The sequence below is a fragment of the Syngnathus scovelli genome, chromosome 6 (assembly GCF_024217435.2).
Source record: "Syngnathus scovelli strain Florida chromosome 6, RoL_Ssco_1.2, whole genome shotgun sequence".
Classification (NCBI taxonomy): Eukaryota; Metazoa; Chordata; class Actinopteri; order Syngnathiformes; family Syngnathidae; genus Syngnathus; species Syngnathus scovelli.
This window is the reverse complement of record NC_090852.1, coordinates 19292037-19311360: the sequence shown is the minus strand read 5'-3', so window position 1 is coordinate 19311360 and position 19324 is coordinate 19292037. Positions and strand designations below refer to the sequence as shown.

Here is a 19324-nt window from a genome sequence, read left to right as displayed (position 1 = left end):
CGCACGGACGGAAAAATGGACTGCACATGTCAACACAAAAGGCGCTCGATGGTTCCAAGGGGGCGAGCTTAGCCTTAGCATCGAGACATCCATCATTCCTCAAAACGATTCGTTCGGTTTGGTCTATGCACTATTCGATTGATGGTTTACTTACAACAACTCACAACCTATTGAAGGACTGCTACATTGCGAAATTAGCTTTAAAAAAAAAAATCATGAACGCTCCCGTTAGCACTGCATTCTTCCTAGATCTATGCTAGCCTACTACTCGTTTCTCCCCCCTATGACTCTCGAGTCCTGACCACTATTGCAGTAAACCATGCCTACCGTGGTGTTAATGGACGCGTCCCTGTCCATGACAAGGCCGGTGTCGCTGGACAGCAGCGAAGAGTTCCAGAGGAAGAACTTAGCCGTCCACGGGCTCAATATGTTATTCGAGCACATGGCCTCCAACTACCGCTTGGAGTTCACCGCACTCGTGGCGTTCTCGTCCCTCTGGGAACTGAAGGTGCCGTTCACAAGGGATTATAACGCTTTACAGGTACACGCCGAGCGTCTTCCGTACGAGACTGTGTCTTCTGTGTAAACCTTAGTCAACCTTCCTGCGCAGGACGCCCTGAGCAACCTCGAAGACTATGACAAGACGTGCGTAGAATCAGCTCTGAATGGGGTCAGCAACGTGGTGCAGCAAGAGTGGGGGAGTGCTTGTCCCTGTCAGGTATTGGAATAAAGTAGACCACCTGAAAAGTGGACGCATTGTCATTTATTTCTGTTTTTGTTGTTCCCGTTGTCTCCACAAGGTGGTGCTAGTGACCGACGGATCTCTCGGGATCGGAAAAGGCTCCCTGCGTCACTCCCTGCAATCGCTGAGGCACCGTGGGGACGACAAGAAGTTCCCACTGCCCTTCCCTTTCCCGACTAAAATGTTCATCTTGTGTGTTGCAAACACAGAGGAGGCACGCAAGTCTTTATTTAATTCATGCTATTAATTGTTTTCTTTTCACAACCCCCAAAAAACAAGGGAGGTGATGTCCACAATATGAACATGTCAATTTCAGTGAACAGCAGGGGGCGGTGCTGCATGATTTTTTTTTTTTTTTTTTCTGTTTGAATAGCTGAAACCTTGTGGATAATTATGCTTCTTATTTCACAAATGCCATATAAATCAGAATACAATGTTGACACAAGTGGGGACACAGAAAAAGTATTTGACTTCACTGAGTTTTACCGTAAATTTCAACTGGGAGCAGCCAACAGCTTGAAGACCATGAAATAAGGCTTTACACTGCATCTGTTTTTGTATTCCAGTTACAGATGACGGGTGCTTTGGACAAATGGGAGGAGCTTCTTTGTCTCAGTGGAGGGGACGGACAGGTCTTTACCGTGGAGGGTCCACTTTGCATGCAGGGCGTTCAGGCAATGTTTGGGTACGTCTGTTTTTGTACAGCAATTTAATAGCATGTTCACAAAATATATATATATATTTTTGTGTGTTTCCAGGAGATTAATTGACAGGGCCTACTCTCCCTTCCACGCTGTCTTGCATTGTGGAAACTTGTCCGCTGACGTTCAGGTGTTCCCTCGACCTGAGCCTGTCGTGGTGGATGAGGAGGTGGAACCTTTAGCTCGAGCTGTCAACCCAAGTGCGTTTACAGCCATGAAGCTGAATACAGATTGAATTCCAAATTTGACGACTTTAGGGTGTGTGTGATGTACTAATGTTTTACTTGTTGTAGATCTGGAAATCGTGGGCTTCATTGAAATCGCGGACATCTCCAGTCCTCCTGTCATATCAAGACACTTGGTTCTGCCAATTGCTGTCACCAAAGGCAAGTGTGTGCGTGTGTCTCGCTGCTGTTTTACCAGAATAGACTTTCCAAATGACCTTCTTGGTGTCCTCCTGCCTTTTTGTTTTTGGCCGTTTCCTGAGCCTCATTATGTTTTGTCATTGTTGAACTATTCCAGCGATTTACTCTTATCAATCTGTGCACGGGAATGTCAAAGAATTATTTTACTAAGAAGTGCAGTAAAGAATAAACAAAGGGCTCCCTGATGTAACCATGAATTTTGACTTTGTCTCAGATGTTGACGACGTCGGCACAGGCGGCGCAGATGAGCTGGAGGAGGAAGTGTCTGCGAGTCAAATGGCAGGGAAAAGTCCCAATTTCTGCGTGCTTCTACATGGCAGCCTAAAAGTGGAGGGCATGGTGGCACTTGTCCAATTGGGGTGAGACCGCTTTTGACAACCTAATGTCTAGAGTTGGGAATGACAGACAGACAGAGTGAGTGGGTGCTGGTCAGAATTGTTTTTCTTTTTTTACAGTGACTTCATTTTTGAGCAGCTTCACCGTCCGTCTTTGCTGTGTTTGTCATAGGCCCGAGTGGTTCGGCATGCTGTATTCGCAAGCAGACAGCAAGAAGAAATCTAACCTGATGATGTCACTGTTTGAACCCGGCACTGAGCCTCTGCCTTGGCTGGGAAAGATCTCCCATTTGGGGCCAATCTCAGGTAACGCCCTCACGCCAATGTTGGCCGTTTTTTTTCCAGTCCATCTCACCTCACACTCGCTCGCCTCTTGAAACTTTGTACACGCTCACTTGCGACACACTTACCCTACAAACACATTTTGGTTTCAAAGACAAAGGTCTTCCTGTGTGTGAACATAATCAGGAAGTTAATCATTACAGGCTATCAGCGTCAAATTATGGCCACTGTGTGTATACTCTGTGTACTGCAGAACAACTCACACTTTTCCTTCCTGCCTTTCAGAGGCGGCGGAAAATCCCTACGGAGAGGACGACAGCAAAAGTCCTTTCCCCGTGCAGCCGCCCGTCAAACGAAGCTACGCGCAGAATGTCACCGTGTGGATAAAAGCCAGTGGACTCCAGGTGAAGTCCTCCAGCTTAATGGCCAGGCTCATTAAAAGTGTCCCCACGGCGGCGGGAATTAAAAGTATTATTCCCAAAAGGGCCTTTACTGCACAAAAAGATGTCAGGTTAAAGGGTAATGAGTTGACATTTTGAGTGCGGTATGTCAAAGGAATTTCTAAGGAGGACATAACGAGCATGCAAGGTATGCTACAATCTTGTCAGAAAAAGTTCCTCCCTTTTTTTTCTAATCTAAACCAAATCGTATGTGTTTGGATATACAAACAGAAAATACATTTAGAGGTACTACAAAAGCACCAATTTTGAGTTTATTGCCTTGACTGAGATTTTAACGTCGTCATTTAACGTTCGTTTCAGACTGATGTGCAAAAGATTCTGAGGAATGCAAGAAAGCTGCCTGATAAAACGCCGACCTTCTACAAGGTAAAATTGCACCTTTTACATTGTTTCATTTTTTCTGGTTAACTCGAATCCACTTCCTTGAATCCTCCCAGGAGCTGAACCGCCTTCGTAAAGCCGCTTTGGCATTCGGATTCTGGGACCTCCTCAAGGGAGTGGCCGAGCTACTGGAGCGGGAGTGCACGCTGCTGCCCGACTCGGCCCACCCCGATGCCGCTTTCCAACTTTCCCACGCAGCCCAGCAACTCAAACTGGCCAGCACCGGGGATTCCCAGTACGCTGCCTTTGAGCACAACATTGTTCCCATGCACACTGACTTCTCAAGCTGACTTTATGGGAAAATGAAATACGGACAACGGCGTGGACCAATAGAAATTTCCAAAACGGACAAGGGAGGCTCCAAGAACAATGGTCGCAAACTTTGCTCCTTTTGGATTTTTTTTTTTTTTTAAACTTTCGGTTAGTAAAGTCTTTATGAAATTACTAATTGTTTAATTTTCCCGGTGGATAGAAAATACCCAAAAGTCAATTATCTGGCCTAGCAACTGGGGGGGTCCAAGCATATTTCAAGGGGGGGGGGGTGCTCTGCCACTGAATTAAAGTGCAGATGTAAAATTGGAAATCTCATTTTATGATCTTGGCATTTCTTTAACTCATTCAAATTCATCAGGGATGTTACCAATTTTAATTGTAAATACTTTAAAACATTTTACAGAAACTTAAAAAAACAAAACAAGCAAGCTTGTAGTCAAAATTATATTTGGTAGTGCAAGTGAAGCGGACAAAGCAGATTTAGTAAACAACGAAAGGTGCCTGTAAAATGAGAGCACCTCGAGGAAATGTTGAGAAGAAATGAACACAAGGCGGATTAATGAGCCTTCTTCTTGGTGCGGAACCGCTTCTGCCTTTGCTTGTAGAGATGACGTAAGTTTATAAAAATTCCTGAAAGAAAGGGACGAATATAAAGATGACTCACTTGCGATCGCTCACTCTTTGGAGCTGCAATTGTTTCAAAGCGCACGCTCACCTAGAAACATGACCACGAGGTACGCTCGCAGAAAGTAGGAGAAGCTCAGCGACGTGCCCATGGCTTTTGGCAGAGGAATGCTGAACAAGTTGCTTTTGTCAAAGATGGGAATGGACTGTACGACAGCCACAGCTGTTTGGGATTGACGCTCGTGTTTGTATTTGGACTTTTATCAACTTTCACATGGGCAAACGCAAACATACCCTCAGCGAGAGCGCCTAACGGGTAAAGGGGCATCCAGAGGGAATATCGCAACCACGTCAGGATTTTCCACTCACTGTTGAAGCATCCCAGCATGTAGAATGGATACCTGAAGCAAAGCCTCATTACATTCCTAGTTGAATATTTTTAACGCATACATAGGTAAAAATAATCAGCCAAAAGAATCGAGTGTTAAAACAAAATGGCCTACCTGAATATTTCAATGGCACTCCACAGGTAGAAAGCAAAGAAGACCACCGGCTTATTCTGCATTTCTTCCAAGCAACCAAATATGATAAAGAGGACAAAATTCCTTCCCAAAACCTATTAAGAGAGCAAGAATGACATTTGAGGGTGACCAAAATAATTTCACATTGTCAGGCAGACCTGTATAAGAGTCGGGATCACGCCCGTTCTGACCAGCCCAAAAGCGGCGTTGAGGACCTCGACGGCTGCCAAAATTTGGCAGAAGAACATGACTCCAGATATGGTGTGAAATGTGTCGTAGACGGAATCTGAAATAGGACACGTGCAGTGTTAGTGTGGGCGTCATGCGAGGGGGGAATCACTCACGCACGTGCTCGCTCACCTTCACCAAATTTAAGGAGGCGAATGGTCATGTTGACAAAGATCCAGGAAAAGCCAAGATACTGCACCAAGTTGTAGGTATACAAAAATCCTGTTTTCAGACTGATGTACCCTGAAACACAAACAGCAGCAGATGCTGAAACTTCAGCCACTAGCAGATGGAGAAACTTCTCTCCACACTTGCCATTTTCGTTGTGCCATGAAGCTTTCCACTTGTTTCTTCTCTCCTCCTTTGCAAAGAACAAGGCAATTTACTCACAACAGATCGTCTTTATTTATTTTTTTCTAGTCTCTGACCAAGCTCCGAGCACAATTCAGGATCATTGCTCACCTTCTCCCTGATTTCCATCTCGGCGTCCGACTCGTCAAGCCAGCGGTCGAAGTCGGGAGCCAAGAAAAGTGGCTTGCGTTCCTGCTTGGTCAACCTTTCCCACCAGCCTCGCTGATTTTTCCTCACAGTGATGTTCACCTGCCGTTGAGTGGACTTGAAAGCTACCTGCAAACATCAAACAAAGTCGTTTAGGAGAAGACAATGAAGGACATGAGGAAGTTAGACTACCGCACATACCTGTGATTTTACAGGTAAAAGAAACTCTATGCTGAATTCGTACAGGTTTTGACCTTTCACACCGTGGCCAAGAGCTGCATACACAAAATAGGAAGGTTTAAATATTTCTACCCCCAAAAAACATTGTGACCCGACTTGCATCAGAAGCATGTACCCCACATACACACACAAAAAAAACATCACCTTGAAAGTGAAGGATGTTTTCATGCACATGGGCGTCAATATTCTGCAGGGAGAAAACGAGTTTAGGCCCATTCATTATTAGTATTGTAAATCGTTATCTCCTGCTTCGATGAATCGACCCTTAGAAAAGAGCTGCAGGTGTTACATGTCAAGTTGCTCCCATGTTATCTTACTCGACTTACGACTGTTATGGTAAGGCGAGTTGTGCAATATTGTTCAAATTCTCAATAAAAACACTGAACAAAACGTCTCGTTTGTACTTCCGACTGGGTGCAAAAAATAGCAAAAACTAAAACTTGTAGTAGTTTTTAAATAACGTGTATGCATATATACGCCTAAACATCACTAGTACAAGAGTCCAAACGGCCACGGTCTGCCAGGTTGAAATAGCCGACCAGTTAGAGCAGGGGTGTCCAAGTCCAGTCCTGGAGGGCCGCATTCCTCCATGTTTTCCAAGTTTCCCTCGTTAAACACACCCGATTCAATGATCATGCTCCTGCAGAACGTGAGGATGAACTGATCATTTGAAGTGCCAAAAGCCCCAATGATGGTGAGCAGCAGGGGGGGGCCCCATTTCAACCCCTTACACTGAGTGCCAAGCAGGGAAGAAATGAGTACCATTGTTATAATGGTCACTGGTATGACCCGGCCGGGGGTTGAACCCCCGACCTCCCAAACTCAGGGCGGACACTCTCCTCTTAGGCCACTGAGCTGGTAAACACTCGTATCGTAGTATAACACTTATAGTCGTTTTTAAATAACGTGTATGCCTAAATATTGTTATCCAATATGTCTACTGCAATTTCACATTAGATTGCTGGTTTGAAATTTGCTTTTAATATTATTATTTTTAATAAACATTTATGTTAAAACTTGTCTGGCGTCTTATTCCTTGATTTTATATTCGCCAATTAAAACATAAAAATCTGACATTTGGTTAACTGCTTTATATGACAATATGTGTAGGTACACTACACGAGGTTAAAAAAGAGAATAAATAAATGAAGGGTTAATTGCACAACAAAAGAACTTCCTCGCATTTGGGATCGAACCAAGCTCTTTCCGAGCAAGAGCCCGAGTCACTAACCAGTCGGCTATTTCGACCGGCAGCCTACGATAGCTTGCACTGTTTTGTACGAGCAATGTGTATTCCAGTTCTCAAGTGAACTGAATCTTTAGAATCGGTTCACTCAAAATATTTGTTCAAAAGAATCGTTCACCAAATCGTTCGCTACACTTTAGGGCTCTTCTTGTGTAAGTTTTATTTATTATGAGTTTTCTTTTGTAAGTTTAACTTTGGGTACTTCGAAAGTGTCATTTTAAATTGTACTTTGCTAGGTGTTCGTGTACACAACGTGTCGTGATGACATCTGCTGTGGAGTCTTCACTGATCTAGTCGCTTGTGAGCTGCTCCATAAAACCATACATGTTCCTTGTACTGAGAGCAAGGCTTCCATAGGGTGGTGGTTAGTGCTCTGGGCTTTCACCCCAGCGACCTGGTTTCGTATCTCAGTGGGACCCAAAACATTTTCAGATCTCGTCTTCTTGTGAGCTGCTCCATAAAACCATACATGTTCCATGGCTTGAGAGTAAGGCTTCCATAGGGTGGTGGTTAGTGCTCTGGGCTTTCACCCCAGCGACCTGGGTTCTAATCTCAGTGGGACCCAAAAAATTTTTCACTCTCGTCTTCTTGTGAGCTGCTCCATAAAACCATACATGTTCCATGGCCTGAGAGCAAGGCTTCCATAGGGTAGTGGTTAGTGCTCTGGGCTTTCACCCCAGCGACCTGGGTTCTAATCTCAGTGGGACCCAAAAAATTTTCACTGAGCTAGTCTTCTTGTGAGCTGCTCCATAAAACCATACATGTTCCATGGCCTGAGAGCAAGGCTTCCATAGGGTAGTGGTTAGTGCGCTGGGCTTTCACCCCAGCTACCTGGGTTCGAATCTCAGTGGGACCCAAAAAATTTTCACTGATCTCGTCTTCTTGTGAGCCGCTCCATAAAACCATACATGTTCCTTGGCTTGAGAACAAGGCTTCCATAGGTTAGTGGTTAGTGCTCTGGGCTGTCACCCCAGCGACTCGGGTTCGAATCTCAGTGGGATCAAAAAAATTTTCACTGATCTAGTATTCTTGTGAGCTGGTCCATAAAACCATACATGTTCCATGGCCTGAGAGCAAGGCTTCCATAGGGTAGTGGTTAGTGCTCTGGGCTTTCACCCCAGCGATCCGGATTTGAATATCAGTGGGACCAAAAATCATAGATTACCATAGAAAATTTGCAACACAGTTGCTAGTGTAACCATCTAACGATACACTTCCTTTGAGCTAGGGTTAGGTTTAAAGTTAGGGTTAGGGCTAGTGTTAGGGTTATGGTTAGAGCTAGGGCTAGGGCTAGGGTTAGAGCTAGGGCTAGGGTTAGGCTTAGAGCTAGGGTTAGGGTTAGAGCTAGGGTTAGAGCTAGGGTTAGGGTAGGGTGAGGGTGAGGGTTAGAGCTAGGGTTAGGGTTAGAGCTAGGGTTGGGGTTAGGGTTAGATCTAGTATTAGGGTTAGGGTTAGAGCTAGGGTTAGAGCTAGGGTTAGGGTTAGAGGTTGGTTTAGGGTTAGAGCTAGGGCTAGGGTTAGAGTTAAAGCTAGGGTTAGAGCTAGGGTTGGGGTTAGGGTTAGAGCTAGGGTTAGAGCTAGGGTTAGAGGTAGGGTTAGAGCTAGGGTTAGGGTTAGAGCTAGGGTTAGGGTTAGAGCTAGGGTTAGGGTTGGGGTTAGAACTAGGGTTAGGGTTAGAGCTAGGGTTGGGGTTAGGGTTAGAGCTAGGGTTAGGGTTAGAGCTAGGGTTAGGGTTAGAGTTAGGGTTGGGGTTAGGGTTAGAGCTAGGGTTAGAGATAGGGTTAGAGCTAGGGTTAGGGTAGGGTGAGGGTTAGAGCTAGGGTTAGGGTTAGAGCTAGGGTTGGGGTTAGGGTTAGGGTTAGAGCTAGTATTAGGGTTAGGGTTAGAGCTAGGGTTAGAGCTAGGGTTAGAGCTAGGGTTAGGGTTAGAGCTAGGGTTAGGGTTGGGGTTAGAGCTAGGGTTAGGGTTATGGTTAGAGGTTGGTTTAGGGTTAGAGCTAGGGCTAGGGTTAGGGTTAAAGCTAGGGTTAGGCTTAGAGCTAGGGTTAGGGTTAGAGCTAGGGTTGGGGTTAGGGTTAGAGCTAGGGTTAGGGTTAGAGCTAGGGTTAGAGGTAGGGTTAGAGGTAGGGTTAGAGCTAGGGTTAGGGTTAGGGTTAGAGCTAGGGTTAGGGTTAGAGCTAGGGTTAGGGTTGGGGTTAGAGCTAGGGTTAGGGTTAGAGGTTGGTTTAGGGTTAGAGCTAGGGTTAGGGTTAGAGCTAGGGTTGGGGTTAGGGTTAGAACTAGGGTTAGGGTTAGAGCTAGGGTTAGGGTTAGAGCTAGGGTTAGGGTTGGGGTTAGAGCTAGGGTTAGGGTTAGAGGTTGGTTTAGGGTTAGAGCTAGGGCTAGGGTTAGGGTTAAAGCTAGGGTTAGAGCTAGGGTTGGGGTTAGGGTTAGAGCTAGGGTTAGAGCTAGGGTTAGAGGTAGGGTTAGAGGTAGGGTTAGAGCTAGGGTTAGGGTTAGAGCTAGGGTTAGAGCTAGGGTTAGGGTTGGGGTTAGAGCTAGGGTTAGGGTTAGAGGTTCGTTTAGGGTCAGAGCTAGGGTTAGGGTTAGAGCTAGGGTTAGGGTTAGGGTTAGAGTTAGTGCGAGGGTTAGGGTTAGAGCTAGGGTTAGGGTTAGAGCTAGGCTTAGGGTTAGGGTTAGGGTTAGAGCGAGGGTTAGAATTAGAGTGAGGGTTAGGGTTAGAGCTAGGGTTAGAGCTAGGGTTGGGGTTAGGGTTAGAGCTAGTGTTAGGGTTAGGGCTAGAGCTAGGGTTAGAGCTAGGGTTAGAGGTAGGGTTAGAGGTAGGGTTAGAGGTAGGGTTAGAGCTAGGGTTAGGGTTAGGGTTAGAGCTAGGGTTAGGGTTAGAGCTAGGGTAAGGGTTGGGGTTAGAGCTAGGGTTAGGGTTAGAGCTAGGGTTAGGGTTAGGGTTAGAGCTAGGGTTAGGGTTAGAGCTAGGGTTAGGGTTGGGGTTAGGGTTAGGGTTAGAGGTTGGTTTAGGGTCAGAGCTAGGGTTAGGGTTAGAGCTAGGGTTAGGGTTAGAGCTAGGGTTAGGGTTAGGGTTAGAGTTAGGGTTAGAGCTAGGGTTAGGGTTAGGGTTAGAGTTAGTGCGAGGGTTAGGGTTAGGGTTAGAGCTAGGCTTAGGGTTAGGGTTAGGGTTAGAGCGAGGGTTAGGGTTAGAGCTAGGGTTAGGGTTAGGGTTAGAGTTAGAGCTAGGGTTAGGGTTAGGGTTAGAGCTAGTGTTGGGGTTAGGGTTAGGGTTAGAGCTAGTGTTAGGGTTAGGGTTAGAGCTAGGGTTAGAGCTAGGGTTAGAGGTAGGGTTAGAGGTAGGGTTAGAGGTAGGGTTAGAGCTAGGGTTAGGGTTAGGGTTAGAGCTAGGGTGAGGGTTAGAGCTAGGGTTAGGGTTGGGGTTAGAGCTAGGGTTAGGGTTAGAGCTAGGGTTAGAGCTAGGGTTGGGGTTAGGGTTAGAGCTAGGGTTAGGGTTAGAGGTAGGGTTAGAGCTAGGGTTAGGGTTAGGGTTAGAGGTAGGGTTAGAGCTAGGATTAGGGTTAGGGTTAGAGCTAGGGTTAGGGTTAGAGCTAGGGTTAGGGTTGGGGTTAGAGCTAGGGTTAGGGTTAGAGGTTGGTTTAGGGTTAGAGCTAGGGTTAGGGTTAGAGCTAGGGTTGGGGTTAGGGTTAGAGCTAGTGTTAGGGTTAGGGTTAGAGCTAGGGTTAGAGGTAGGGTTAGAGGTAGGGTTAGAGCTAGGGTTAGGGCTAGGGTTAGGGTTAGGGTTAGAGCTAGGGTTAGGGTTTGAGCTAGGGTTAGGGTTGGGGTTAGAGCTAGGGTTGGGGTTAGGGTTAGAGCTAGTGTTAGGGTTAGAGCTAGGGTTAGAGCTAGGGTTAGGGTTAGAGCTAGGGTTAGAGCTAGGGTTAGGGTTGGGGTTAGAGCTAGGGTTAGGGTTAGAGCTAGGGCTAGGGTTAGGCTTAGAGCTAGGGTTAGGGTTAGAGCTAGGGTTGGGGTTAGGGTTAGAGCTAGGGTTAGGGTTAGAGCTAGGGTTAGAGGTAGGGTTAGAGGTAGGGTTAGAGCTAGGGTTAGGGTTAGAGCTAGGGTTAGGGTTAGAGCTAGGCTTAGGGTTAGGGTTAGGGTTAGAGTTAGAGCGAGGGTTAGGGTTAGAGCTAGGGTTAGGGTTAGAGTTAGAGCTAGGGTTAGGGTTAGAGCTAGGGTTAGAATTAGAGTGAGGGTGAGGGTTAGGGTTAGAGCTAGGGTTAGGGTTAGAGCTAGGCTTAGGGTTAGGGTTAGGGTTAGAGTCAGAGCTAGGGTTAGGGTTAGAGCTAGGGTTAGGGTTAGAGTTAGTGCGAGGGTTAGGGTTAGAGCTAGGTTTAGTGTTAGGGTTAGAGTTAGAGCGAGGGCTAGGGTTAGAGCTAGGGTTAGGGTTAGAGCTAGGGTTAGGGTTAGAATTAGAGTGAGGGTTAGGGCTAGAGTTAGAGCTAGGGTTAGGGTTAGAGCTCTTTTTTTTTTTTTTTTTTTTTTACAAAACTACCATACACGGTAGTTTTTTTTTTAAAACTACCATTTAATGGTAGTTTTTTTTTAAACTCCCATGTATGGTAGTTTTTTTTTTTTTAAAACTACCATACACGGTAGTTTTTTTTTTTTTAACTACCATTTAATGGTAGTTTTTTTTTAAACTACCATTTAATGGTAGTTTTTTTTTTAAATGGTAGTTTAAAAAAAAAACTACCGTGTATGGTAGTTTAAAAAAAAAAAACTACCATACATGCTAGTTTAAAAAAAAACTACCATTAAATGGTAGTTTTAAAAAAAACTACCGTGTATGGTAGTTTAAAAAAAAAAAACTACCATTAAATGGTAGTTTAAAAAAAAAACTACCGTGTATGGTAGGTTTTTTAAAAAAAAAAAAAAAAAAACGAGCTCTAACCCTAACCCTAGCTCTAACTCTAGCCCTAACCCTCACTCTAATTCTAACCCTAACCCTCGCTCTAACCCTAACCCTAGCTCTAACCCTCGCTCTAACTCTAACCCTAACCCTAAGCCTAGCTCTAACCCTAACCCTCGCATTAACTCTAACCCTAACCCTAGCTCTAACCCTAACCCTAGCTCTAACTCTAACCCTAATCCTAAACCTAGCTCTAACCCTAGCTCTAACCCTAACCCTAGCTCTAACCCTGACCCCAACCCTAGCTCTAACCCTAACCCTAAGCCTAGCTCTAACCCTAACTCTAGCTCTAACCCTAACCCTCGCACTAACTCTAACCCTAACCCTAACCCTAGCTCTAACCCTAACCCTCGCTCTAACTCTAACCCTAACCCTAACCCTAAGCCTAGCTCTAACCCTAACCCTCGCATTAACTCTAACCCTAACCCTAGCTCTAACCCTAACCCTAGCTCTAACTCTAACCCTAACCCTAACCCTAAGCCTAGCTCTAACCCTAACCCTAGCTCTAACTCTAACCCTAACCCTAACCCTAACCCTAACCCTAACCCTAGCTCTAACCCTAACCCTCGCTCTAACTCTAACCCTAAGCCTAGCTCTAACCCTAACCCTAGCTCTAACCCTAACCCTAGCTCTAACCCTAACCCCAACCCTAGCTCTAACCCTAAGCCTAGCTCTAACCCTAACTCTAGCTCTAACCCTAACCCTCGCACTAACTCTAACCCTAACCCTAACCCTAGCTCTAACCCTAACCCTCGCTCTAACTCTAACCCTAACCCTAGCTCTAACCCTAACCCTCGCATTAACTCTAACCCTAACCCTAGCTCTAACCCTAACCCTAGCTCTAACTCTAACTCTAACCCTAACCCTAAGCCTAGCTCTAACCCTAACCCTAGCTCTAACTCTAACCCTAACCCTAACCCTAACCCTAGCTCTAACCCTAACCCTCGCTCTAACTCTAACCCTAACCCTAACCCTAAGCCTAGCTCTAACCCTAACCCTAGCGCTAACCCTAACCCTCGCACTAACTCTAACCCTAACCCTAGCTCTAACCCTAACCCTAGCTCTGACCCTAAACCAACCTCTAACCCTAACCCTAGCTCTAACCCCAACCCTAACCCTAGCTCTAACCCTAACCCTAGCTCTAACCCTAACCCTAACCCTAGCTCTAACCCTACCTCTAACCCTAGCTCTAACCCTAGCTCTAACCCTAGCTCTAACCCTAACCCTAGCTCTAACCCTAACCCCAACCCTAGCTCTAACCCTAGCTTTAACCCTAACCCTAGCCCTAACCCTAGCTCTAACCCTAAACCAACCTTTAGCCCTAACCCTAGCTCTAACCCTAACCCTGGCTCTAACCCTAACCCTAGCTCTAACCCTAACCCTAGCTCTAACCCTAACCCTAACCCCAACCCTAGCTCTAACCCTAACCCTAGCTCTAACCCTAAACCAACCTCTAACCCTAACCCTAGCTCTAACCCCAACCCTAACCCTAGCTCTAACCCTAACCCTAGCTCTAACCCTAACCCTAGCTCTAACCCTAACCCTAGCTCTAACACTAACCCTAGCTCTAACCCTAGCTCTAACCCTAGCCCTAACACTAGCTCTAACCCTAACCCCAAACCTAGCTCTAACCCTAACCCTAGCTCTAACCCTAAACCAACCTCTAAACCTAACCCTAGCTCTAACCCCAACCCTAACCCTAGCTCTAACCCTAACCCTAGCTCTAACCCTAACCCTAGCTCTAACCCTACCTCTAACCCTAACCCTAGCTCTAACCCTACCTCTAACCCTACCTCTAACCCTAGCTCTAACCCTAGCTCTAACCCTAACCCCAACCCTAGCTCTAACCCTAACCCTAGCTCTAACCCCAACCCTAACCCTAGCTCTAACCGTAACCCTAGCTCTAACCCTAACCCTAACCCTAGCTCTAACCCTACCTCTAACCCTACCTCTAACCCTACCTCTAACCCTAGCTCTAACCCTAGCTCTAACCCTAACCCTAGCTCTAACCCTAACCCCAACCCTAGCTCTAACCCTAACCCTAGCTCTAACCCTAACCCTCACTCTAATTCTAACCCTAGCTCTAACCCTAACCCTAGCTCTAACTCTAACCTTAACCCTAACCCTAGCTCTAACCCTCGCTCTAACTCTAACCCTAACCCTAACCCTAGCTCTAACCCTAACCCTAGCTCTAACCCTAACCCTCGCACTAACTCTAACCCTAACCCTAACCCTAGCTCTAACCCTAACCCTAGCTCTGACCCTAAACCAACCTCTAACCCTAGCTCTAACCCCAACCCTAACCCTAGCTCTAACCCTAACCCTAGCTATAACCCTAACCCTAACCCTAGCTCTAACCCTACCTCTAACCCTACCTGTAACCCTAGCTCTAACCCTAACCCTAGCTCTAACCCTAACCCCAACCCTAGCTCTACCCCTAGCTTTAACCCTAACCCTGGCCCTAGCTCTAACCCTAAACCAACCTCTAACCCTAACCCTAGCTCTAACCCCAACCCTAGCTCTATCCCTAAACCAACCTCTAACCCTAGCTCTAACCCCAACCCTAACCCTAGCTCTAACCCTAACCCTAGCTCTAACCCTAACCCTAGCTCTAACCCTAACCCTAGCTCTAACCCTAGCTTTAACCCTAACCCTAGCCCTAGCTCTAACCCTAAACCAACCTGTAACCCTAACCCTAGCTCTAACCCCAACCCTAACCCTAGCTCTAACCCTAACCCTAGCTCTAACCCTAACCCTAACCCCAACCCTAGCTCTAACCCTAACCCTAGCTCTAACCCTAAACCCACCTCTAACCCTAACCCTAGCTCTAACCCCAACCCTAACCCTAGCTCTAACCCTAACCCTAGCTCTAACCCTAGCTCTAACCCTAGCTCTAACCCTAACCCTAATACTAGATCTAACCCTAACCCCAACCCTAGCTCTAACCCTAACCCTAGCTCTAACCCTCACCCTACCCTAACCCTAGCTCTAACCCTAGCTCTAACCCTAACCCTAGCTCTAAGCCTAACCCTAGCCCTAGCTCTAACCCTAGCCCTAACCCTAGCCCTAGCTCTAACCCTAGCTCTAACCATAACCCTAACACTAGCCCTAACCCTAACTTTAAACCTAACCCTAGCTCAAAGGAAGTGTATCGTTAGATGGTTACACTAGCAACTGTGTTGCAAATTTTCTATGGTAATCTATGATTTTTGGTCCCACTGATATTCGAATCCGGATCGCTGGGGTGAAAGCCCAGAGCACTAACCACTACCCTATGGAAGCCTTGCTCTCAGGCCATGGAACATGTATGGTTTTATGGACCAGCTCACAAGAATACTAGATCAGTGAAAAGTTTTTTGATCCCACTGAGATTCGAACCCGAGTCGCTGGGGTGACAGCCCAGAGCACTAACCACTAACCTATGGAAGCCTTGTTCTCAAGCCAAGGAACATGTATGGTTTTATGGAGCGGCTCACAAGAAGACGAGATCAGTGAAAATTTTTTGGGTCCCACTGAGATTCGAACCCAGGTAGCTGGGGTGAAAGCCCAGCGCACTAACCACTACCCTATGGAAGCCTTGCTCTCAGGCCATGGAACATGTATGGTTTTATGGAGCAGCTCACAAGAAGACTAGCTCAGTGAAAATTTTTTGGGTCCCACTGAGATTAGAACCCAGGTCGCTGGGGTGAAAGCCCAGAGCACTAACCACCACCCAATGGAAGCCTTACTCTCAAGCCATGGAACATGTATGGTTTTATGGAGCAGCTCACAAGAAGACGAGCTCAGTGAAAAATATTTGGGTCCCACTGAGATTCGAACTCAGGTTGCTGGGGTGAAAGCCCAGAGCACTAACCACCACCCTATGGAAGCCTTGCTCTCAAACCATGGAACATGTATGGTTTTATGGAGCAGCTCACAAGAAGACGAGATCGGTGAAAATTTTTTGGGTCCCACTGAGATTCGAACCCAGGTCGCTGGGGTGAAAGCCCAGAGCACTAACCACTACCCTATGGAAGCCTTGCTCTCAGGCCATGGAACATGTATGGTTTTATGGAGCAGCTCACAAGAAGACGAGATCAGTGAAAAATTTTTGGGTACCACTGAGATTCGAACCCAGGTCGCTGGGGTGAAAGCCCAGAGCACTAACCACTACCCTATGGAAGCCTTGCTCTCAGGCCATGGAACATGTATGGTTTTATGGAGCAGCTCACAAGAAGACGAGATCAGTGAAAAATTTTTTGGGTCCCACTGAGATTCGAACCCAGGTCGCTGGGGTGAAAGCCCAGAGCACTAACCACTACCCTATGGAAGCCTTGCTCTCAGGCCATGGAACATGTATGGTTTTATGGAGCAGCTCACAAGAAGACGAGATCAGTGAAAAATTTTTGGGTACCACTGAGATTCGAACCCAGGTCGCTGGGGTGAAAGCCCAGCGCACTAACCACTACCCTATGGAAGCCTTGCTCTCAGGCCATGGAACATGTATGGTTTTATGGAGCAGCTCACAAGAAGACTAGCTCAGTGAAAATTTTTTGGGTCCCACTGAGATTCGAACCCAGGTCGCTGGGGTGAAAGCCCAGAGGACTAACCACCACCATATGGAAGCCTTACTCTCAAGCCATGGAACATGTATGGTTTTATGGAGCAGCTCACAAGAAGACGAGCTCAGTGAAAAATTTTTGGGTCCCACTGAGATTCGAACTCAGGTTGCTGGGGTGAAAGCCCAGAGCACTAACCACCACCCTATGGAAGCCTTGCTCTCAAGCCATGGAACATGTATGGTTTTATGGAGCAGCTCACAAGAAGACGAGATCGGTGAAAATTTTTTGGGTCCCACTGAGATTCGAACCCAGGTCGCTGGGGTGAAAGCCCAGAGCACTAACCACCACCCTATGGAAGCCTTGCTCTCAGGCCATGGAACATGTATGGTTTTATGGAGCAGCTCACAAGAAGACGAGATCAGTGAAAATTTTTTGGGTACCACTGAGATTCGAACCCAGGTCGCTGGGGTGAAAGCCCAGAGCACTACCCACTACCCTATGGAAGCCTTGCTCTCAGGCCATGGAACATGTATGGTTTTATGGAGCAGCTCACAAGAAGACGAGAGTGAAAAATTTTTTGGGTCCCACTGAGATTAGAACCCAGGTCGCTGGGGTGAACGCCCAGAGCACTAACCACCACCCTATGGAAGCCTTACTCTCAAGCCATGGAACATGTATGGTTTTATGGAGCAGCTCACAAGAAGACGAGCTCAGTGAAAAATTTTTGGGTCCCACTGAGATTCGAACTCAGGTTGCTGGGGTGAAAGCCCAGAGCACTAACCACCACCCTATGGAAGCCTTGCTCTCAGTACAAGGAACATGTATGGTTTTATGGAGCAGCTCACAAGCGACTAGATCAGTGAAGACTCCACAGCAGATGTCATCACAACACGTTGTGTACACGAACACCTAGCAAAGTACAATTTAAAATGACACTTTCGAAGTACCCAAAGTTAAACTTACAAAAGAAAACTCATAATAAATAAAACTTACACAAGAAGAGCCCTAAAGTGTAGCGAACGATTTGGTGAACGATTCTTTTGAACAAATATTTTGAGTGAACCGATTCTAAAGATTCAGTTCACTTGAGAACTGGAATACACATTGCTCGTACAAAACAGTGCAAGCTATCGTAGGCTGCCGGTCGAAATAGCCGACTGGTTAGTGACTCGGGCTCTTGCTCGGAAAGAGCTTGGTTCGATCCCAAATGCGAGGAAGTTCTTTTGTTGTGCAATTAACCCTTCATTTATTTATTCTCTTTTTTAACCTCGTGTAGTGTACCTACACATATTGTCATATAAAGCAGTTAACCAAATGTCAGATTTTTATGTTTTAATTGGCGAATATAAAATCAAGGAATAAGACGCCAGACAAGTTTTAACATAAATGTTTATTAAAAATAATAATATTAAAAGCAAATTTCAAACCAGCAATCTAATGTGAAATTGCAGTAGACATATTGGATAACAATATTTAGGCATACACGTTATTTAAAAACGACTATAAGTGTTATACTACGACACGAGTGTTTACCAGCTCAGTGGCCTAAGAGGAGAGTGTCCGCCCTGAGTTTGGGAGGTCGGGGGTTCAACCCCCGGCCGGGTCATACCAGTGACCATTATAACAATGGTACTCATTTCTTCCCTGCTTGGCACTCAGTGTAAGGGGTTGAAATGGGGCCCCCCCCTGCTGCTCACCATCATTGGGGCTTTTGGCACTTCAAATGATCAGTTCATCCTCACGTTCTGCAGGAGCATGATCATTGAATCGGGTGTGTTTAACGAGGGAAACTTGGAAAACATGGAGGAATGCGGCCCTCCAGGACTGGACTTGGACACCCCTGCTGTAGGGCGACGTTGTAAATGTATATCCTTTATGCAGTTTTGACTTTTTTGTTAACACGCACATTACATTTGAGGTCAATATCTATTCCTGAATACTTTAAATACTGTGTAAAAAAACAACCCTCATGCGCACTCTTCTCTGTTAGAACTTGCTTACCTTAAAGTACAGGTGTCAAACTCAAGGCCTGGGGGCCAGATACGGCCCGCCACATCATTGTATGTGGCCCGCGAAGACAAATTGTGCATCAAATTTGTGTGTCATTACTAGAATTGCAAATTGTCTTCACTTTTAATAATATATATATATTTTTAAATATTTGACCAGTTTTTACTTGTCTGATTTGAAAACGAGTTATTTGCCAGTTTGTTTTGTAGCTTTTACTGTATATAATATGTGGTGCTCATACATTTATTTGTGTTGACAGTCATAATGGCCCTCCGAAAGAAGCTATGACTACAATGCGGCCCGCGAAAAAAATGAGTTTGACACCCCTGCCTTAAAGCATCCAAACAACACATGACAGCTGATGCTGAGCTCCCATCAGACGATGATTAAAAAAAAAGTTTTTAGTGTTTGGTATTTTTTTTGCAGCCAGTTGGAAATGCAAACGAGACGTTTCGTTCAGCGTTTTTATTGAGAATTTGATCAGTTTTGGAATCAGGGAAGGTCCAAGTCGCTGTGACAAATCTGCAGACGTAAAACACAAAACTGCGCAACTCGCCTTACATTAAGTCGTACCTCGAGACGGGGAGCAAGATAACATGGGAGCAACTTGACATGTAACACAGGTCCATGCTCACCTGAGCGTCAGTCAGTTCCACGCGGAGGTAGATTTTTTCGTGGCGTTGAGCCCAGTAAACAAGAGGTGTCAATGCCATCATTGTTTAGTATCAATCAATTTTTTAAAAAAATCAAACAAAACACAAGACTGTGTCTTCGTTTCTCATGCTAGCCGTAAAGCGAGCAGCCAGAACATTCCACGAACGGGCGCGTTCTCGAGCTGTCATCGAAGCGACCAATGGGAGCGTGAC

The 19324-nt window shown here is 46.0% G+C and overlaps 2 protein-coding genes across 5 annotated transcripts; one reads left to right on the top strand and one right to left on the bottom strand.

Moving 5' to 3' along the window:
• The first annotated feature begins 27 nt into the window (after positions 1-27).
• On the top strand, positions 28-6089 carry ints14 (integrator complex subunit 14). Its single transcript, XM_049723795.2, has 11 exons — positions 28-541; positions 611-718; positions 801-956; positions 1309-1427; positions 1501-1643; positions 1737-1829; positions 2083-2227; positions 2376-2509; positions 2771-2889; positions 3247-3312; positions 3384-6089. The coding sequence occupies exons 1-11, from the start codon at positions 320-322 to the stop codon at positions 3615-3617; spliced, it is 1539 nt and encodes a 512-aa protein (XP_049579752.1). The 5' UTR covers positions 28-319; the 3' UTR covers positions 3618-6089.
• On the bottom strand, positions 4031-19307 carry hacd3 (3-hydroxyacyl-CoA dehydratase 3). 4 transcript variants are annotated; one of them, XM_049723802.1, is made up of 11 exons: positions 19094-19306; positions 5856-5898; positions 5673-5746; positions 5436-5600; positions 5289-5334; positions 5106-5216; positions 4904-5031; positions 4728-4840; positions 4519-4649; positions 4316-4447; positions 4031-4230 (listed from the first exon to the last, which is right to left on the bottom strand). In XM_049723802.1, the coding sequence occupies exons 1-11, from the start codon at positions 19172-19174 to the stop codon at positions 4157-4159; spliced, it is 1098 nt and encodes a 365-aa protein (XP_049579759.1). In that variant the 5' UTR covers positions 19175-19306; the 3' UTR covers positions 4031-4156. The 4 variants fall into 4 exon arrangements, with proteins under 4 accessions (XP_049579759.1, XP_049579760.1, XP_049579757.1 ...); XM_049723803.2 differs by having other exon boundaries at positions 4519-4625; positions 19094-19305; XM_049723800.1 differs by having other exon boundaries at positions 5106-5334; positions 19094-19307.
• Between the last annotated feature and the right edge of the window lie 17 nt (positions 19308-19324).